Raw genomic sequence first — 21374 nt, 5'->3', positions numbered from 1 at the left:
GGCTGACCCCGGGCGAGCTGCTTGCTCTCTCTGCGTCTCCTTTTCCTTGTCCCTAAAAATAGGGGCCTCAGGGACATCTGTCTTCACCTTGCAGCGTATCAAAACTGAACTTGTCATTATCTCCTGAAACCAGCATCTCGCCCTGGTGTTTCCCATCTCGGTGGATGACATCAGCACTCACCCGGCACCCAAGCCACAAACCTGGCTGCCATCCTTGCTCCTCCGTCCTCCCCTGTACCAGTCAGGTGGATTCTACCTCCTAAATATCTCCCGAGCAGGTCCCATTCTCCTCATCCCACTGCTGTTCCCCTGGCCCAGGCCACCTGGGCGACTGTAAGAGTGTGATCTCCAGGCCTCGGTCTTGCCCCTCTGATTTATTTCTACCCTGCCAGAGGGTCCTCTTACAAACATAAATCCCTCCTACTTGAAACCCCACACGGTACCCACCACCCTCACCTCCCCTGGGCTGCAGGGAAGGCCTTGCACGGTCTGGCCCCGGTCTGCTTTGGAGGCTTACTCACAATCCGCTCTCCCTCCTCTCTCTGCTCTCTGGCTCCACTGGCCTGCTCAGGGTCCTAGAACTCGAAATGCTCATTCCTGCCTCAGGGTCTCTGAGACACACTGCTTCCCCACCACCACCTTTCCCCCACGACAATCCACTGGGTCTTAATTGAAATGCCTCTTCATCAGGAACACCTTCCCCGTCTCTGGAAAAGTCGGCCCCTCCCATTGTGTCTTCCCACAGTGCTTTGCGTGTCTCCATGGTAACCTCACCGCCTCAGCTGACTCCTTCAAGGTCTGTGGTCTCCTCTGCGCCCTGAGTTGCACGAGAACAGGGCTGTGCTGTCTCTCTCCTTCAGCACCACAGCCCCCGCACCCTGGCCTACGACTGCGACACAACCTTGTCTTTGAGGCTGAGCCGACAGAAATCATTTCTTTTTCCAGTTCGAGAATGACCAGTCAGCTGTGTGCCCGGCTCCTCTTGCATTTATTGGAACCTGCTTACCCAGCAATCCACAAAGGAGCTTACACGGTAGGAGGTGGGGATATTTAGGGCTCCTGTGACCTAATCCTGGGATTACTACGGAAGCCTGGGCTGGCGGGCAGGTGGAGGGGAGGCAGGCAGGTATAGTGGGCGGGACTCGGTGAATTGCTAAAGACACTTTCGTTTGGCAGGAAGCTGTGCGGCGGGGTTAATGTGCTGCGGGTTGGAGGCTCTCCCGCCCCGGGGGCGCGTGTGCACATGCGTGTTTATGTTGGGGCGGGGGACGGGGAGGAGACCTGAGCAGTTGACGTCAGGGTTTCTTTTCCTTAAACTTCTCCTTCACTTTTTGCGGCTCAAATTGGATCAGTCGCAGAATTTCCATATTGGCTAGGGTTCCCTCGATGAACTCTTTCTCTGTAAGTTTATCTGTGCACGGGGGGGAAAAAATTACTACAGTCAGGATAGGCTGCGATGAAGCTGACGTCGGCCAGCATACCCAGTACGGATGGATCTATTATGAAAATTCTGAGTCTCAGTGCCCCTGAGGGTAACCCCACCCCTGACTCCACCCTAGGACCCCTGGACCTCCCCAGGAACCAGCAACAAGAGGGTTAAGTTCAGGCACTGCCAGGCCTCCCGGAAGTGTGCTGTGTCTCTTCTGATTGGCTGGTGATCCTTTCCTAGGCGTCTCTGCATCCCTGATCTACCTTCCCATTTAGGACAAGAGAGAGCCTTGTCCCCAGCTATTGAGTTCAGTTCTATCCAGTGAAATGCACTCACTAAGCCCTTCCTCTGTGCCAGAGTCACTGTGTTTGGGGCTGAGGTCATTGCAGGGGGCAGAGGGCAGGGTGTGGCATGGAAAGGAGTGAGATAATGTCCCCTGGCCCAGGAATCTGTCTGATGGGGAGACAGTCACCTGTAGAAATGACTCTAGAATGAGGCAGGTGTTCCTTCCTGCTCATGGCTACACTCATAGTCCTGCACGTAGTAGGTGCTCAATAAAGCTTGGCTGAGCTGATTTGGGTTTCGCGATTGGCTTATGTTCCAGGCCTTTTCGGCAACCTTAATCCTTCCTGGATTAGGATCCAGGCTGTTTCCCTGTGCAGGTCAGGATGGTGAAATTTGGGTTTTAAAGTCCCAGCCGCCGACTTCCCTGGTGGTGTAGTGGTTAAGAATCTGCCTGCCAATGCAGGGGACACAGGTTCGAGCCCTGGTCCGGGAAGATCCCACATGTCACAGAGCAACTAAGCCTGTGCACTACAACTACTGAGTCTGTGCCCGGGAGCCACAACTACTGAGCCCGCGTGCCACAACTACTGAAGCCCGTGCACCTAGAGCCCCTGCTCCGCAACAAAGAGAAGCCACTGCCATGAGAAGCCCGGGCACCGCAATGAAGAGTAGCCCCCGCTCGCCGCAACTAGAGAAAGCCCGCGCACACCAACAAAGAACCAATGCAGCCAAAAATAAATAAATAAATTTATAAAAAAAAAAGAAGTCCCAGCTGCCCTATCAGCCTCACACCAGCAGCCCTCACTGCCCAGTTGTGGAATCCATCACCGCTTACAATGCAAGGCCGTGCTCCCCACGGGCTGCTCCCAGCCAGACTGAACAGGGCAGGGAGCCAAGACAGGCCAGCTCCTGGAAGAAGGGGGCTTGAGGACACCCCCTCAGCTTTGCCAAGACTGTCCTAGCCCAACACTGCAGTCTCAGACTTCTTACCCAACCCGCTTTCCTTGCCTCTGCGCATAAATGTTTCATCTGCTTTGCAGTCTGATGGCTTATCCCTGCCTCTTCCAGACCCCTCCCCATTTTCCCTCATACGCCTTCCCCCATCAATCTCTTGAAATCTAATTGAAATCTAATCCCATCTGGCCATGCTTCTCAAGGGACCCAAACTAACTTCCTAAAGAAAAAACCATGTAAATTGAGATCCCACTTACTTGGGACTCCATGCTTTCAGATTATTCTGTAGTGAGGTTTACCCTGTCCCAACTGTGCCGAAGGTATTTTTATAAACAAGTAAACCAAAGTGTCTAAAAAAACAGGCACTCCGTTGAAAAAGAAAGTGGTTTGCTTGCAAAGCCTCTAAACTTGCTGTTTGCATACAAACTGCTAATGGGCTGTTGCCTTGACTTTTTACTATTCCTTCAATGTGGGTTAACTCTGTCATAACGAAAGATGTTTTTTTCTTCCAAAGCACATCATCATTTAGAGCCTTCCTCCTCCCCCCAGAGAATCTCAGGCAGGGATGGAGTTTTCTGAGCGGTGGGATGTGGTACCATTTCCCATCAGCCCCAGAGGGGTCCCACGACTGCCCGCTGACCATCCTGCTTACTCCCCACAAAAGCCCTTCCGACAGCCCCGCAGCAGGAGGAGGGGTCCTCGGTCCTGCGTGGGCACTGGACTCGGAAGGGTCAGTCTTGTTGGGATCACTAGGACACAGCCCATGACTGTGAAATCAAAGGCTAGGAAGGAGAAGTAATTCACCATCATCTTTCTTGCCAAAGAAACCCCAGATCTTCTCAGCTCGCTTCTCCGGGGTGTTCTCATCGTCCGGAAGATGCTTCACGTCATCAGGACTGATCATCTTGAAAATAGCCTGCACCGAATCAAGAGGGAGAACCCGTGAGAGGGAGTAATTCTGGGGGAACCCACGTCGCTTACCAGGATGCACCACAGCAGAGGTTAAAATGCAGATGCTCAGGCCCCAGCCCGCCCTACTGAATCCAAGTTCCCCCCCTTCCTGGGGGTGGGGAAGGGGCATCTGTACTTCTGAGATCCTCAGAAGGGACAGGGAATGTGGGGGAGGGGTGAAGACGGCTTTCCCTTCTTATTTTGTCCCTTTCTGCACTGTTTGAATTTCCTGTCCCTGTAGACATATTACTTTCATCTTATTAAAAAAATGAAAATAAGAATCAAAAACTTCCTGATGATAATCCCATAACAGCCCCGAGGCTGCAGTTTGGGAACTGGTACCTTTAACCCCACTCCCCAGAAGTTTTAGAATATCAAACGGCTTCTTCTGGGTCCAGGTGGTACCTTGTGTAAGGGCTAATATTTGTTAAGTGATTAACGTGTGCCACTTTTCTAAGCGTTTTTACCTGTAAACTCATGACAAGTTTATGAGGTGGGGGTTATTGGCCCCATTTCACAGAGGAAGAAACTGAGTCAACTAACTTGTTAGAAGTCACCCAGCCAGAAGCAGAAGAGTGGAGATCCTAACCCGGGCAAGTTTGTTTCTAGAACCTCTGTACTTGCATCGCGTGCTACTCTGGCATGTCTTGGAGAGCATTCTAGGGGCTGGGGAAGGTCTCGGGAAGCCCCTCATTTGCCCTTCTGCTCAGGGAGGGATCCAGAGAAAGATTTAGCCTAAAGCTCAAGGATCCGTCTCACCTCCCTCTAGTCTCATTAGTAAAGGATTTGGATGGACAATATCCAGCTAAGAAGGAAGCGCCTCCCGACCTGTGATCAGGGAAAGGAACAAGGTGGTCTCGATGTACCCTTTCAGCTCCAGGTCACTAGGACTCCACCAGGCCTTGGAGACATCGGGGAGCCAGCCAGGCAGGGGCAGTAATGCCCGTGAAATTAACCTGGAGGGAAGCTCAGCAGCTTTAGAAGCCCCCTTTCGGCTCCCTGTGCTGTAACGAGAGAAGCAAGGAAACCAAACCCAGCAGCTGGGACAGCAGCCTTGCTGACAGGGCTCAGAGCTCAGAGGTTCCCAGCGCTGAAGTGCAGCGGATCCCTTAACTCCTCCATCTGTCCTGAGCCGGGGAACCACGTGCAGCCTGGACGGCTAAAGGCTGGACGTGACTGGCTGCCGGCCAACCCCGCTTCTAACGCCCAGGACGGACTGTCAGGGCCTTGGTGAATGGACCGAGGACGAACAATTGCATCCTCACCCTGGACGCTGGGAGATTATATGGTTTCCTCGAGGCCATGCAGTTTGGTGATGAAGTAGTTGGGACTAGAATCCTTAACTTCTGACTCCCAGGCCAGTGACCTTGAACCTGGTGGATAGTAGAGGCTCCGCATCGTCTTGCATAGCCTCAGCTGTGGATACGCCCCTCCTTCTCTCCTCCCCCAACTCCTCCTTTCCCTGAAGGAGCACCAACCTGTAGGCCTCTGCTGGGCCTGGCATCCTTTAGGTGGTTCTGAGGGAGTGCTCCCCAGCGCAGGCCACCGGCCAATCCAGGGGAGCTTGCTCTACAGGCCGCGCCCAGAGGCCAGCGAGGTTCCCACACACACCTGCCCCTAATGGGAGGCCCAAGCAGAGCCCACTTACCGCAAGCTGCAAGCTTAGCTATTTTACTTATGGTTCCTCCTAATAAGGATGGAGGAACTGTGCAAATGAAAGCAGGATTGCAAATGCATCAAACATTATATAAAATACGAAAAATATTCTCTCTCTTAACAGGAATGGAATTAGAGAAATAAAGCAAGTGGCATGGGGTAGTGGGGCAAAAAAAGATCCTGTAAAACGATACTAACTGAAGGGAAATAGAAATGATATAATAGGAAAAAATAGAAGCATCTTCATTGTCCAAAAATATAGGGATGGTTGAATAATTTTATGGCATGTCCATAAGATGGAATTCTAAGCAGCTATTAAAAACAGTTTGATATTGAAAACGTTCATAATAAAATAGTGGCTGAAAAAAAGTATACTAAAAACCGTATGTGAATATGTCATAGTTCTAAAATTATTTTTAAATCTACAGATAGAAGACTGGAAAGGTATATGCCCATATGTTGACAGTAGTTTTCTCTGGGTAATGAAATTGAAGGCGATTTTCATTTTCTTTTGTGTAGGTTTCTAAATTGCATTTATTACTTATATATTAAATGAAACTATTTTGCAGACATCTAAAAATCTTATCAGATGATCTTATCCTGGGCCAATGTATTTGAAACATGTGTCTTTAAAATGACTTGTGAGGGACTTCCTTGGCGGTCCAGTGATTAGGACTCGGAGCTTCCACTGCCATGGCCCTGGGTTCAATCCCTGGTTGGGGAACTAAGATCCCACAAGCCGTGTGGCTATATATATATATATATATATATATATATATATATGTATATATATAAAATGACTTGTGAAAGAATCTGAGTACGTCCTGTGGAAGGTTTTGAAGGACATTTTAATGAAGAAAGGAAGGAAGGTGGGAGGGAAAGAGGGAAACAATAAAGGTCAATAATAGGAAATACCCAGATTCTTCTTCTTTAGGAGGAAAATGAAGCTGTGGGAACGCGCCCAGCCCTCTATTAATATTGGTCTATTGGAGACCCCTCCTGACCACGCTGTCAGAGCCACTGACTCACAAGGCCCGGGTCCCCACTCCCCCCTCCAGCCCCGCCCCCAGCCAGGCCCCCTGTGCGGAAGCAGCAGCAGGGGGTCCTGATCCCGGGTGACCCCCGTCCAGCTCAGCCAGGAGCGCAGAGGCTGACACTGACCGTGACGATCTCCAGCACCTCGTTCTTGCTGATGCTCCCGTTGCCATCTACATCGTAGAGGGAGAAGGCCCACTCCAGCTTCTGGTTGGTCTTGCACGCGCTGGTCATGTGCAGGGCGATGACATACTCCTTGAAGTCCAAGGTGCCATCGCTGTTGGCATCAAAGCTGCGGAACACGTGCTGGGCGTAGTCCTTGGGGTCGGCCTCAGGGAAGAACTTGGAGTAGATGGTCTGGAACTCCTGCCGGGTGATGCGGCCGCTGGGGCACTCCTTCAGGAAGGACTGGTACCAGGTGCTGAGCTCCTCCTCCGTGAACCTGGTGTTCAGCCGCAGCTCCTCCAGGATCTCCTTGGACAGGGCTCCGCTTTTGCTGTTCCCCATGGGTGAGGTGGTGCGGGCCCAGCCGGTCAGTCAGCGCTGGGTGGGCGGGTGTGTGGGAGCAGTGGGGCTCCTGGCTGCCTGGCTGGGTGCTGCTGGAAGCGGTTGCACCCTGAGATGCTGGTGGATTAGGAGGCTTTGTGGCTGGTTCACCCCAGTACTTGGAGGGAGGAGGGGCCTGGAGCTTGAGTGGGGAGACGAGCTCCCAGAAGCCCCCTGAGATTAGGATAAAGAGCTGACAGCAGGGGGTCAATCCATCTTGGCCTTCTGGGAGGATAGGACAGGTGATCAGAATCTTCAGAGCCGAAGCCTTGAGCCGAGGCCTTTCCCACTGCCCCATATCCATCCCTGCCCCAACTCACCCCACCAGCTCTAGCTCTCTAAGAGCAACGACGTTCCCTGCCTGCCTTCTGCCCTAAATCTGAGGGTCTCAGCGACAGGGACGGCCCTGTAATGCAGGGGTCAGGAGCCAGGCTCTGGAACCAGCCCAGGTTCAAATCTCAGCTTTGCAATTTACTAGCTGTGTGACCCCAGGTGCGTTTCTTAACCTCTCTCTGCCTAGAATTCTCTTCTCCTAATCTTTCACCTCCTTCACGGTTTTCCTTAAATGTCACCTTCTCAGCCAGGCCTATAGTGACCATTCTGTTAACAAGAGCACCCCCAACTTTCAGCACGCCCCAGACTGTTTATCCTGCTTGATCGCTCTTCCTCGCATGTACACCTTCTGACTTACTGTTTATTTATTCTGCCTGCTGCCTGGGATCGCACCAGAATGAAAGCGCCATGAAGGCGGGGATTCTATCTGTTTTGTTGCCCACTGCATCTCCATTGCCAGAAGGGTATCTGGCGGGTTTGGGCCCTCAGTGACTATTCTTTGAGTGAACAGGCGTAATAATAGCATCTCTCCCACTGTTATTGTGAGGCTGAAACGAGTTAATACGTGCAGTGCATTTAGAATAGAGCCTGGCACGTAGTAAGAGCTGAACACATGTTAGTTTTTGCCTTTATTCTTCTATGACAGGGATCAGAAACTAAACTGCCTACGGGGGCCAGCAAGCGGAGTGTGTGAGTGAAGCCAGGGGGTCAGGGAGGCAACAGGAGCGGTGAGGCCCATGCCTACATGGCAGGGGCTGCCCGTGTTCGACTCCATTTGAATGTGGTCAGACGGGATTATGGCCTGGTGTTACTAGATTTTTTTGGTAAGCCAAAAGAAATCCAGAAATCAGATTTTCAGATGCAATTTCCAAACTTTCAGAGTGATTTCTGAATTTTCAAAAACATAGTGTGGGATAAATATAACTTAGCTGTGGCTCAGTTTCAGCTGCAGGTCATCAGTTTGCAACCCATCCTGGTGCCGGGAGCTGGCAGACGACAGTACCTGCTCGTTGAGTGAGTGAATGGAGAAGTAGGGGACGGGGAGCTCCACCACGGGAGGCTTCCACCCCTGCGGTCAGCTCAGTCACCAGAACAGGCCACAGGGAAGAGCCCTCGTGAGTAGGTTTGCACCTGAAATCTCATCACCCAAAGGAGAGGTCGGTGGTGCCCTGGCTTGGCTGAGCGTAACGCCTGGAACCCCAGAATCGCCGTCTTGGGTGGGAGAGATGTCTCTTCTCTGTCCAGGGGTGGTAACTATAAAGAATAAAGCCCACAGTGTCTAGGTGGGTGAGTTGGGGTTTGGATCCTATTTTGTCACAGGCTAATGGCAGGGGAAAGCAGGTCCCCGCTGCTGGGAGAAAGCCACCTGCCAGCCTCCCCCGATGTTGCTCAGAAAGGACCCAGAAGTTCAGGCACAGATGTGCTGACCTATCCCTCCTGCCCACCCCACCCGCTGCGGGTCCAGAGTGTTTCTCAGGAGGCCTTAATGTTAGGGGGTGGTGTGTGTGTGTGTGTGTGTGTGTGTGTGTGTCCTTATTATTTTTTCCCATCAGTTTGTGACAGCATATTATTTCTTTGTCTAGACTTTCACTATCTTGCAGCAAGGCATTTGTTCTCCAGAGCAGTTAGAAACAGGACAGTCACCGAACTCAAAAACAAACAAACAAACAAAACCCAGGCCATGAAAGTGAGGCCAGAGGCCTTCACCCTGGCCTCTGCACCTGGCATGGGTGGTGATCAGAAGTGCCTCCTGGGTATCCACACCGAGACTGCAGGTGAGGTGAGGCCGATGTCACAGGAAGAAACCAAGCTCCAAAAGGATGTCACCTGTCTGTGTCACACAGTTGCCAAATGGCGAAGCCAGGAGGAAAGCCCAGGGCGGCCAGACTCCCCACTTAGAGCTCTTTCCAGGACATTACAGCCGCCTCCTTTCTCAAGGAGGCCTGAGCAGAGCGGGCAAGAAGCTGCATTTCTGAAGGTGAGGAGCTGGGTTGTCATGACAATGGAAGAGGCGGGGCAAGGAGGCAGGGCCCCGGCTTAACGCCGAAGGCAGCCAGAGCTCCCCCAGTCCCTCTGCCCTTCCCAAGGGCAAGGAGGAGGCAGCAGGTACTGTCCACATTCTTCAGGTTGCTGTGCCCAGGAGGGGCCCGACCGTGGGAGGGGACCACAGGCAGCTGTGTTGATGCTGCCGAGAGAGGGGTCATGACCTGGAGGTTTGTTTGAAAACCTGCATAAACATCTTCTATCAGAGGGAGAGTTTATGCTCCTTAGCCAAACAAGTTGTTGGGGATGATGTATTGTGAACGGATTTGTTAAGTCTGAGCCGGGGCCATAAACTCTCCCCGAACCCCTAAGACCATTGGGGAGAAGGCCTCGTCTCCGGCCAGTGACTCTGTCTCCCCCTCCCGGACTGGCCTTCGCTGAAAGACACAGTCTCTTCCCAGAGGCTGGCCCTGTCCCACCCCAAGCTGGGGGGAGTCCCCCAGCCCCCATCCCTTTCCCCTACCTTCCCCTGCCGTGAGCTGAAGGGCAAGGGGACCCTTCGACCCCGGCCACGAAGCAGAGAGGAAAGGGGGTTTGGAGGGGGCGGGTGGGAGGCCGAGAATGGGAAGGAACGCCCCTCCCGAGGGCGTCCCCATCGCGGTAAACAGCGATCCAGCCTTTGGGTCGCTTTGGACTGACATCCTCGGAGTCCCTCGGAGTCCTCACCAGCGCCTCTGTTTCCGTCACACCCCGCTCCAATCTGGCTCGAAATCGTGCTGGCTCCACTTTCAAGGCACATGCAGAACCTGAGCATTCTCCCCACCTCCGCGTGGCCACCCCTGCAGGCACCATCCCCTCTGCCCGCGTTCCGGCTGCCCTGGTCCCCTGATCCCCTAGCGAGCCCCACAGCAGGGCAATTAGGCTGTGCGCTTGCCGGCTCGGACCGCCCCCCACCCACCCCCAGAGTAAAAGTCATAGGCCTTCCGAGGCCTTCCAAGCTCTGCAGAGTCTGCCGCCCCGCCCTCCAGCCACACTGGCCGCAAACAATTAGGTGCCTCCGGCCCTTAAAGGGGTACCTCCTCTGCCTGGAACATGCTTCCCCCAGCTACCTGCCAGGCTCCCTCCCAGGTCTCCTCGACTTTGGTCAGATGTCACCTTCTCAGTGACGCCACCCCAATCACCCTATTTCATGTTGCAACGCACCCACCCTCACCCCTGAAACTACCCTTCCCCGCCCGCTGCCCTTTCTCCGTAACACCTAACATCGTCACACACATTGTATCATTTCATTACTCTCTGTCTCTTTCAGCTAGAATATAAGTTCCATGAGGTCAGGGTTCTTGATCTGTTTTCATCACTGATGTGTTCCCAGTACTGAGAGCAGTGTCTGACATACAGTGATGTTCAATAATTATTGGATGGATGGATGGATGGATGGATGGATGGATAAGAAAAGAAATAACAGCCAGGAACCTCTTCTGTTCACAGGGACAGAAGTCTCCAGGGGAGGGGTCTGGGGCCAGGGGTGTGGGTCTGGCAGCATGATACCCATCGGGGGGCGGGGGTGTCAATGCCCAGGTGTCCTTTGTCCCTCTGCTTAAGTCATCGGGGGTAAAATTATCACCAAGCCTGGGAGTATGGGAGGAACGCTGAGCCCACTTGTACAAAGGAGAGTGTGGCAGCCCTCCAGGAAAGAGGGTTGCCCAGTGGGACGACTCAGTGTCTCTGGACAGTTTATTTTACATGGGATGAATCTAAGCATCTCAAGTGTACACACAGAGCCGAAGATAAAAAAAAGAGAGCATTTAACTTCCTGAAAACGCTTTATAATAATGCAGAACAATTATATATAGCAAACGCCTTCAAAATTTAAACCCTTTAAACATTTAATTTTTCAGCATTAATACACACAAATGCTATTACGGGGCTGGGGCGGGGGCGTGGGGACAGGGTGGGAGGGGTGGGTTACAGCCTCCATAGGGATCAGAGTTTCAACAGTGTTACTTATAAATTATAGTACATCAATTTTATTTACTGATCTAGGCAGCCAGGGGATGGAAGGATATACAATGTGGAGTAAACACATTCATTCTGGGATGAGGAATGCTGGAGGAGACACCGCTTTTTAACGTTAAAAATGTATAAAGTATTTAGCAAAAGTTACCGAAAACAGAGCAAACAAGCAAGTTTATTTGTTAGAAAATTCCGCTTTCATGGGGTTTGCTGATGTGCTCATGTTTGTGAAAGGGCTGCCCACCCACCCCCTTCATCTCCTTCCTAAGGGCAGAGATGCAATTTTGGGGCCCCTGTCACCAAGGATGGCTGGTGTCCCTTTGACTGACTGTCCCTGGGTCCGCATGGCTGCCTGGAGGCCACAGTCCCGAGAGCCTGTCTGCGGCCGCGTGTGATGCCAGATAGGAGCATCTCCACTCGGTAACACGCAGGTCCCGGGAGGGGAGTGACTTCACTGCAGGTTACGGGACAAATGAGACAGCAGAGCAGGGCCAGTCTGGTGCTCTTGCCCTGGTACCATATGCTTTCCTTCCTCATCCCCATGTCATACTGTCCCCAAGAGAGCGCGCATGTGCCTCACCCCCTGCATCCCACCGCTGCAATCCCATTAGGAATTTCCCTCAAACGCAAAGGGTCAATTCCCCTGAACAGCGCATAGAGATCCAAGTTCATCACAACCCCTCTCCCTCAGAGGCACCTGCCAACAAAGGCACCCAACAGCCACGCCCCAGCATCTAGAGGGTTAGGGGAAATGGAACATGGGTTTCTGTCACTTGTCTTGGTCTCACCCAAACCAGGAAAGGGGAGTTGGGTCCCTCACTTTCAGGAAAGGCCCGACAGAAATGACTTTCATGGTGTGAAAGTCTTTCATGGTCCCTGGCAGCGTGGGACCCTGTGACTTGGGCTCCACGGCCCATACCTTCACCTGGCCTGGACCCAAGAATGTCTTCCGTTTGCCTGGTTGCCTTCCGGGGCTCGACTTCCACTGAGCAGGGCACGATGAAGATGCGCTCGGGGGAGTTGTTACCTTGGGGGTCAGGCCCCGAGCTGCCCAGTGTCAGCTGGCTGGGGTCCTCTCGCTCACCATCCAGTACGGTGAGGACACAGGCCAGGCGAGGACACAGGCCAGGCGAGCCCGCTCCGGCAGCGACAAGAACCTGAAGGGAGGGAGCTGTGTCTTCATGCCTGTTTTTGCTCCTTGGAAGTGACTTTCAGGACATGGTGTCAAAAATCGGTGCATGAAAGGTCATGACTTCTGCTTTCTTTAGGGATCCAAGGAGGAACTACCTCATTCTCAACAGCTCATGAAACTCTGAGTTTTTGTGTCTGAACAGAGACGCGCCTGGGTACCCCTCTCATGAGGGTGTTAGGTGACATCACACACAGCCGTGCTGACGGGACACAGATTGGGCATGACGTGGGCACAGGGTACAAAGCTGGAAGTGACAAGGGGAGGAGACAGAATGCAGCAGCTGGAGGAGGCCTGGGAGACCGTCTAGAACGAACACCTTCAGTTTGCCGATGAAGGAACAGAGATCCAGGAAAGGGTGGTGATGGGCTCCCTGCCTTCTCATCCACGCTCCCTCCTCCCACCTTCCACACCCCCTAACCCTCACCAAATGGCAGGGACTGGGCAAGTTGAAGGGAGGGTCCCCAGAAGCAAGTAGAACTGCCAGCCGAGATGCCAGCGGAAGTGGAGGGCAGTGGAGACCCTGCCCGCCGCCCCCCCCCCCGACCCCAGCAGCTTTCTGCATTGTCAAAAACCTAAAATGATCCGAAAGTGCAAGCGTGAGCCCCAAGAACCACTCGTGGGCGCAGCTGGCTGAAAGCAGCCGTGCACACGAGCTTAAGACCCCAGGCCAGGAACTTCGGGGGCAGACAACTTATTTTAAAAGTAAGGAAGCAGCGGGGTGCACCCATGCAACGGACCTCTACTCGGTGATATAAGGGGACAAGCTACTGACATCCAGCCACAAGGTGACTCAGAGGCAACGAGCCGAGTGACGGAGGCCAGGCTCAAAGGCTACTGCAGTATGGCTCCATTTCTATGACATTCTAGAAAAGGCAAATCTGCAGGGTCAGAAAATCCATCAGTGGTCACCAGGTGCTGGGGGTGGGAGGAGTGGATGGACATCAAAGGAGCCTGAGGGGATGTTTTGGAGTGATGGAAATATCACGTTGATTTCGGTGCTGGTTACAAGGCTGTGTACTTTTGTCAAAATTCACTGAACCATATACTTCAAAAGGGTGAATTTTACTGTATGTCAATGAACCCCCGATACCAAATGTCAAAGATCTCAATAAACTTGTAAAAAGAAAAGTCAGGGGGACTTGTAGGGGCGGGGAGGTTTTTGGAAATAAAGACAGTATGCTGGCTAAGGAAGCCTGCTGCTGACCTGCGCCCCACTTAACATTTGTCCAAGGTTTTCCCTACCTACATAATCACCAGCAGGTCTGCAGAATCCTGTTTAAACTCTCCTTGTCAAGGCCACTCACAGCTGGAAGTAAAATCACTTAAACAAGCTGAGGCCTTTGAGGTCCTTTGAATTTCATGGCTTGAATTTCCAAGAAGGGACTTTGGCTCCGCCAAGATTTCTCTGCACCCATCCCCTAATCTCATAATTGATTGGTTTTCACAAAGGGAACAGAAACAAAACCCTGGTTCCTGAGTTGTATGGTTTCTATTTGCTTCGATCATTAATCAGCCCCAGTGAAGGGAGAAGTGTCTCCTACTGCAGAAACCCAATCCACCCTCCCCAGTAAAAGGAGGCCCAAGGCGGTCCCACGGGCAGAACCTCGGGGCAGCCGTCCCTCTGGCTCAGCTGGCCAGGGCTTTGGAGCTGAGATCCCACATGCCTCCCGGCTAATGAGCCAAAACATAAAATGGAAGCAATATTGTAACAAATTCAATACTTAAAAAAAAAATGGTCCACATCAAAAAAAAAAAAATCTTTAAAAAAAATAAATAAAAATATAAGAACGGCACTACATTTTTCATCAGTGTATGCATTCTTAAGTAAATGTTTAAAAAATTTAAAGACATGGAATAAAAAAACCAGTAAAAAAAAAAAAAAAAAGCAATAGAAAAAAAAATGGAGAGGAACGAGTAGCTTTCCCTGGAGGTTTTCGTGGCAACTCACTTTTGTTTTAGAGACTCTTTTGTGGAAAATCAGGCTATCACAGACAAAACGAAGTGCCTCCGTGTCTCCCAGGTAGAAGAGGCTCACCTGTCCTCAGAAATGGAACAATGGATGTGCTCAAGGATGGCCTGGGGCCACTCACCCTGAATCAAGCCAGGCAGACCCTCCTATAACCTACACGCCAAAGCCCAAGCCCAAACCCAAACCACCACCGGGGCCGAGGGCCCCTCCAAAGCACGCTTTTAGATATTCCAGACTTCATCCTAACTCTGATTTCACCCACATGCAGAGCCCTGCTTGTAATTCGCTGTTCATTTCATGGCTCTCACTGGCCATCCTCGGGCTTCATTCTTCCACTTTGTACAGTGAGAAGAATTGTTTAAAACAAACCTCTGAAATTTGAGTTGGATATGAGCCGTTGAGGGTCTGGCTGACCGGGAGATTATACTCTTGTTGCTGCCTGGCTTTTCCGTCCTTGGGTAAATGCCACATGGCAGTAGTTTGTATTATGATTACAGGCTCCCAGTGGGTTAAATGTGGAAGGGGTGCAAGGTTCTCATTCCCCAGAACGGTCTGAAAACATCCCCCTTCCACATGGAGAATAGAGGGGGGGCCGGGGGCGGAGTGCCTGTGTGGTATGCAGCTACATTTCTAGTACCGGCACAATGCCTGGCTTGCCCCAAGTGTCTGCTGATTAAATGAATGAATGAGTGAATGAATGAATGAATGAAAGAAGAGCTATCAGCACAACAGACAGTATCTCTGCAAACCTAAATTCTGCAGAGAGTACCTATATGTGAATGCCAAAGTTACTGACCTGCAAGACCCCTGGAGAAAAGACAAGTCTATACAAAACAAGAGACTGTGGGCTTCCCTGATGACAGGGCCATACCTTGTCCCTAGATCTTAGCACATTGCCCAGGCTCGGCTAAATGCTTGATGAATGAATAAAGGAGGGAAGAAAAAAGAAAAAGATGTGGAGGGACTAATGAAACCGAGGGAAAAGGATGAGGGGGAAAGAATGACTTCAGAAAACAGACTGGCCCACACGGGGCCAACTTGGGCTACCCTGAAAGAGGCAAGAGAGCCCCAGGGAAGAACGGAAGACTCTGGAATCCTCAGATGGGGATGAGAAAACAAAATCAATGAGCGATATCACACTCAAAGTATCTGTGTTAATAACAAGGCTATTGGCTTTGAATGTCGGAAAACCATCCACAAATTAGTTTACTAAGCCACAAAGCAATTACTACTAGCACCGATTTTTTATAAAGAAACCAAAGAAATGATATCCCCAAACTGGCAGCTGGTGTCATGGCCCAACTGCAGACCAGAAGGAGTGGTTCTCCATGCCAGACACAGATCCGTCCTGATGGCCTTCATGTTGGTGAAGGCCTTCCTGTTGACCTTTCTGGTTGGGATGTTTCAATAAGAAAACTGGCAAAGCTTAGTTGACTTTAGGCTATTTGGCATCTTTCTACTGAAACTAGGAGGACGCCATACTGACTCAAAAGGCAGAGGTACCAAAAGATTCAAGAATAACAAGTCATCAGTTACCAGCATGGACGACAGAGAGAAAGCCCAGTGAGTTATCTTCTCAGACGTCTGCCCTTCCGAGAAACATGTGAGTCCTGTGAATCCAAAGTAATCAAGGGAAAGATTAACAAGAAAGATGGGTTCTCAGGGTGTGGGTTCCAGGCTCGAATGTGCCCCTTGCAAGTTGTCTGACCTCCTTCAGCCCTTTTCTTCCTCCTGTGGCCTCGAGCTGATTCTCAAGATTTAACATGTAAGGGAGAAAGTGACGAGTGAGGACCCGATGGCAGTGCCAGAGCTTCCCAGGTCACACTCAGACCAGGCTCTCCCAGGAATGGGCAGATGGGGAAAGGGCAAGGGGGTAGCAGCACCAAGCAGGGGCTCCGTGCGGGGCTTTGAAACGTGCAGAAGGAGCTGAGAGGCCAAGGTGCCAGGCTGCCTGGATGGTGACGTGCACTGTGGCCACGGGAGTCTGCGATGTCTGCACAGCGCCTGCCAGCGAGCCATACGTGGGACAGCGGTCCCGACCCCGCTGTGCGTAGGCAGGTGGAGCCATCTGGGGGGGGCGACAGACACTTGCCCCAACCCACCTCCAACATACGACTGACCCAGCCCCCAGGACAAGCGAGGGTGGAGGAGGGAGCTCCCCCGAGGAAGCGGCTGTGGGCTGGGTGGACGGGGACGCCCAGAGAGAGCACGTGACATTGACGCCTGATCTAATAGGAAACACGATTCAACGCTCCGACTTGGGGCGAATTTGCTGAATGAGGTAGTTCCATCCTGACCTCTGCAGGCAGGGTCAGTCTGGGAAAACAGGAGCCGGGCCTTTTTCCCAAGACTCCCAAAGATGAAAAGTAGCAGAGAAGAGCCAGGATGTGGGCTCCCAGAATACGCAATGGGAAAAAACAAAGAGGGAGGGCTGCTGCAAAGGATTCTGGGTGCTGGCTGTTGAGCTGAAAGGTGCCTTCTATCCACGATTCTGATGCTGACACTTGGCTTGGAGACGGGGACCTCTCTCCCCCGCCCCTCCAAAGCCCTGGAGACAAGTGGGCTGGCTGGAGGAAGGGCCTCGGGGCTTCCAGGGGCGCGAGCGTGTGACACAGCTGGCTCTGGGTGGGGAGGGGACCCCTCTGGTGCTCAGCAGGGACCACAAAGTTCCAGCCTCGGTTTGTTCTCGGAGTGGCAAGCACGGCATGGGACTTGGGGGGCTTCAGCCTCGGAGACAAGGGCAGGGCTATGGATCCATCTTCTCGGCCTGGGAACACCGGGGAGCTCCCCATGGGGCCATCCGGGCCGCCCTTCTGGCTTCACTGTCCCCTCTCCTCAGTGGACCAGGAGAGCGGGTGGGAGGGCAGCTCCGCTTGGGAGCAGGTCCCCCCCTGGCCGGAGCGCCACCTCCTCTCCGTGGGACCCCAGCCCCTCCTCGGCAGGACCCCCCAGGCCGTGCGTCTAGATCTCCATGTCCACGGGGCGGATGTTGCCCGTCTTGTGCTCTCTGACCCACAGCTCCCTGTCTTTGGCTGGGTCCACTTTTCGCAGCAGTTGGTCCACAGGCTCGACTGTCTGCAAGGGATGGAGAAGGGAGGACACCTTCAGAGGCAGCGGCCCAGCCAGGGATCGGCTCGTATCCTCTGAACCACGCTGCTTGCACCCTCGGGCCCGTCAGAGCAGCCTCTCTAGAGGGTTGTGAGGCCCCGGGGAGGTCCGTGCGAGGGACAGACGTGGGGGGGTGCTGGGAGACCTGGAGGCCTGAAGCTCTGGCCTCTGCCCTGCTTTCCCTCACGCGTATGACCCTCCAGACCTCGGGCTGGATGAAAGGGCAGGTGGCCCAAGGGTCTGTGACCTGTTCCTCCTTCCATCAGTCCCCACATTTGCCACCTGAGAACAGGTCAAATGGAACATCGGCTTGAGAGGTTTTGAATAGTTCCAGCATCGTAAGAGATTCGCCAGGGGAGGCAAGGACATCTCCAGCTATTTTAACTATTGTGACGCATCTGTGTGATGCGCTCGGGATGGATTCACATGGACATCCAGGGTAACTGACGTGTCCATCCCAAGAGGTCACCCGCAGGCCCGAGCCCCTGCCCACCTTCCAGACAGATTCATCTGCAGCAGCTACTTGACCTGCCACCACGGCACAGGGCCATGGCTCTCCCCGGCCCCACGCCCCCCAGGGGCCCCGCTGGCCTCGGCCCGGGGAACTCACGCTTTGGTTGAACATGTCCGTCTCGTGCCGCAGCTGCGTGTACTGGCACAGATGCTGCCGGATCATCTCCACCCTCTCCACCTCCAGCCGTTCCAGCTCCTACAGAGGAGGAAACCGGCAGAGACCTCTGGGGGTGTCCCTTCCACCTGGGGACCTTCCCCACCATGCGGGTCCCACACCCCCCTATACACAAAACACAGATGCTGCCTGCTTATCCCCCATCCTGCCTGACCCTCTGGGGTCTGACGAGGAACCCACCCCGTATCTGGGAGTGAAGGTGTAGCTGATAGCACAGCAGCTACTGTCTCCTGACTCTCGTTCTGCCAGGCATGGTGGGTGCTAAGAGCTTTACGGGCACTGCTCAATTGTCCTCATCATAATCGTAAGAGGTTCTCTTCTTACCCACATTCTCCAAACAAGGGAATGAACACCTACAGAGGTAACATCGCTTGCCCACAGCGACAGGGAATTATGGGAGCAACGGGATTTGCACCAGGGTCTGTCGTGCTCTTAATCATGCTTCTGCGCCAGTGCAGCCCCAGCCCCGGCCCCTGATGGGGTGGAGAGACGGAACACGTGCAGGAGCTTCTGCACCTCCAACTCTTGGGGCTTTGTCCCTGGGCCTCTGCTGAGCGGCCTCGTCTCCTCTGTCCACCCCAAGCGCCGAGGGGCAGGTCAAGGGAGCCAGGAGGGCCGGGAGCAGGGTGGCCACTGTCAGAGGGAAGAGCGGAAAGCGTTTGCCCTTTGGATCCCAGGTGGCTCTGCATCTTTGGAATTTAGGCGATCCGGCTGCTATTCTGTGCACAACTAGGTCACTGCCCAGGTGATTAACCAGGGCATAGGAAGTAAAGCAGGGAGTTTAATTAGGAGATTAACCAGGAGGAAAACTAGGTCACTGGCCCCGGGGGAGGCCTCTAATCTGCTCTGGCGGGCTGGCACCTGGGGAAGGCAGAGGGTTAGTCTCATGCTGGACAGACAGATGGACGGCGGTGGCTTGGGGCAGCGGGACGGTGTGATAAGCACCTGGCATGATGCCTCCTTTCTCATCTGGCCCCATGACCCACGTACCAACCCCGCTTCACCCCACTCAGTGGGTGCTGACTTACCATAAATACTCAACTTGGCTATTTTTCCTAAAGGGACCACTGTCTGCTTGGTTGACCCTGACCCCTCAGAAGGATGCAGCATGAGCCCATCGTTGCCTGTGTTCACACAGCTAGGAAGTGCCAGGGCAAGGATCTGAATCCACATAGGCTGGTCCGGAGTTGAGGTCTCAGTCCCAACACCAGAGCAGACCTAATGACCATCTCCACGGTCACCTCCCCCCCATTGCCTGCACATCCACCAGCATCCACCCAGGGATTCCTGAGCGCCCGCCCCTGCACGGACAAGCTTGTGCATCTCTGGTCACTCACCAACGTGGTGGTCACCATCTCTTCAAACCACTTGGATTGGGCCTGGTTGTAGAGGTCCACACAGCGCATGAGGTCATCTCCTGGAAGGGCCAAGGCCACTGTCATACTCTGTCCTGTCCTCACCATGGCTGCCTTCTCCCACCTGCACCCCACAGCCAGGGTGATGGAGGCCACCGGAAAGTTGGGGGGTGGGGAGGATGAGCAGAGCAAGAGAAGGGGGCAACCCAGCCTTACGAGAGACCGGCTTCAGAGCGTCCATCTGAACTAGACTCCAGACACCAGAAACTCAGGAAGGGGGTTGCTCAGTAAGAATGTATATAGGGTAGGAGTGGGGGTGGGGTACTCCTAGGACCCCCAACTCTATCATGAGCCCAAGAAATGCTTCCTCTTCTAAAGATGGGAGTTTCATTTCACATTGGAGAGTCCTGCTTGGTTGAAACATGTGTCTCAAGCAACTTGCTACTAGTTAGTTAAAGAAGGGAAGTTTGCAAATCGTGTGTGTGTGTGTGTGTGTGTACATGCAGCAGCAAAGGGTGGGTGGGAAGGGAATGAGCTCTTTCTATAGTATTTCATTTCATAAGAGAGAGATCTGAAACAAACTATTTAACAAACTGCAAGTAACTGCAACATGACTAAGGTCCCAGCATCCCAGGCCCTTGCTACATAGAACACAGTTCCTGGACCAGCAGCCATCAGTACGCCCTGGGAGTTTGCTCAAAATGCAATCTCAGGATGTTTCTGAGACCTAGTGAATCAGAAACTATTTTCACAAGATCCTCAGGTGATCCACGTGCACATCACAGTTGGAGAAGCACAGCTTGGTCTGCGCGTAGTTTCCTGACCATCACAGGGTGCCAGAGAGAGGAAGACGTCATGGTCTCTGCTCACGATGGGAAAACTCATGGGTGAGCCCAGAGATAACGATGAACTCTTCAAAGGGATTCCTATAACGGCATCACCTTGCTCATGGGGGTTCAGATATGAAAGTGAAAGAAAGTGGGCAGAGTTATGCCCACATGACCCAGGGCCTGGCTCAGGGCCCCCTCCCCAGTGAACCATACACCATTAGCTGGGAGCTAAGCCTTGAGTAACAGAACCCAAATCAAGGCTCTGTTCATTTTGCCCTTGGTTCAAGGCCAAGACTGAGCCCTTGATCCCAAGAAAGACTGAACTATAAGGAAGAAAGTGGATATTTCATTGCAGATGCATTCCCACCAAGAGCTTGTGCCTGAGTGTGGGTGGGGTCACCCTATAAACACAATATGAAACTCCCAAAGCCCTATTTGTTGATCCTGATTTTGACAACATGCTTCAGGAACTTCTGCAACATCAGGAAATAGTATAGGTGAAGGCAGGTGTGTCTCTTCTCTAGGCATCCCAAGGGTTTGAAATCAGGCCCTTCTGAACAGTACAGGTTAAGGACATGGATTCTGGAACCAGATCTGGGCTGTCATACAGCTCCACTGTTTACTAGCCGTGCAATCTTGGACAAGTTGATTCACCCTGCCTGTGCCTCAGTTTCGTCATCTGTAAAATGGGGATAATAATGGTACCTTCATAGAGCCACGGTGAAGATTAAATAAGCACACCCCCCCACAAAAAAAAGAAAAGAAAAATGAAAAAGAAAATACAAAGAACAAAATAAAAAGATAAACAACTTACGAAAAATATTTGCAATTCAAATGACAGAAAGTTAATTTTCCTTATCAATCAATCAATAAGAACAAGACCAGCCATTTGACATAAAAATGGAGAGAGCATATGAGTGGATCATAAAAAAAAAGCCACGATGATTTATAAGTCTAGTTTTAAAATGCTCAACTCCACTCAAAAAGCAGTGTAAATTAAATTAGAAACAAAATACTATTTTTCACCAGATAGTTACGATGTCAAAA

The 21374-nt window shown here is 52.4% G+C and overlaps 2 protein-coding genes and 1 long non-coding RNA gene across 6 annotated transcripts in view; 1 reads left to right on the top strand and 2 right to left on the bottom strand.

The window, feature by feature from the left end:
- Nucleotides 1–1295: 1295 nt before the first annotated feature.
- RCVRN (recoverin) lies at nucleotides 1296–6817 on the bottom strand. Its single transcript, XM_007166330.2, has 3 exons — nucleotides 6437–6817; nucleotides 3473–3584; nucleotides 1296–1411 (listed from the first exon to the last, which is right to left on the bottom strand). The coding sequence occupies exons 1-3, from the start codon at nucleotides 6815–6817 to the stop codon at nucleotides 1296–1298; spliced, it is 609 nt and encodes a 202-aa protein (XP_007166392.1).
- Nucleotides 6818–6917: 100 nt separating this feature from the next.
- LOC130705897 (uncharacterized) lies at nucleotides 6918–14113 on the top strand. Its single transcript, XR_009006314.1, has 2 exons — nucleotides 6918–9167; nucleotides 12454–14113. It is a non-coding gene; the product is annotated as an uncharacterized LOC130705897 (long non-coding RNA).
- Nucleotides 14114–14118: 5 nt separating this feature from the next.
- Nucleotides 14119–21374, bottom strand: part of GAS7 (growth arrest specific 7) — a 199977-nt gene continuing 192721 nt past the window's right edge. For all 4 annotated transcript variants that reach the window (XM_057536123.1, XM_057536125.1, XM_057536124.1 and 1 more), the window contains exons 12-14: nucleotides 19480–19559; nucleotides 18065–18163; nucleotides 14119–17421 (exon numbers count right to left, since the gene is read on the bottom strand). In XM_057536123.1, coding sequence (XP_057392106.1) covers nucleotides 17308–17421; nucleotides 18065–18163; nucleotides 19480–19559 — 293 coding nt within the window. In that variant the 3' untranslated portion in view covers nucleotides 14119–17307. The remainder of the gene's footprint in view (nucleotides 17422–18064; nucleotides 18164–19479; nucleotides 19560–21374) is intronic.

Source organism: Balaenoptera acutorostrata, chromosome 20 (genome assembly GCF_949987535.1).
Source record: "Balaenoptera acutorostrata chromosome 20, mBalAcu1.1, whole genome shotgun sequence".
NCBI classification, from domain to species: Eukaryota; Metazoa; Chordata; class Mammalia; order Artiodactyla; family Balaenopteridae; genus Balaenoptera; species Balaenoptera acutorostrata.
Note: the sequence above shows the minus strand (reverse complement) of the source record. Positions and strands in the feature narration are given on the sequence as shown.

What these genes read in the sequence shown, in the direction of transcription:
- RCVRN (XM_007166330.2), bottom strand. Translation starts at nt 6,817, where the DNA reads ATGGGGAACAGCAAAAGCGGAGCCCTGTCCAAGGAGATCCTGGAGGAG. An exon ending in AGGTGCTGGAGATCGTCACG is followed by an intron (nt 3,585 to 6,436) that starts GTCAGTGTCAGC and finishes GATTCGGTGCAG; the next exon opens with GCTATTTTCAAGATGATCAG. An exon ending in CTTTGGCAAGAAAGATGATG is followed by an intron (nt 1,412 to 3,472) that starts GTGAATTACTTC and finishes CCCCGTGCACAG; the next exon opens with ATAAACTTACAGAGAAAGAG.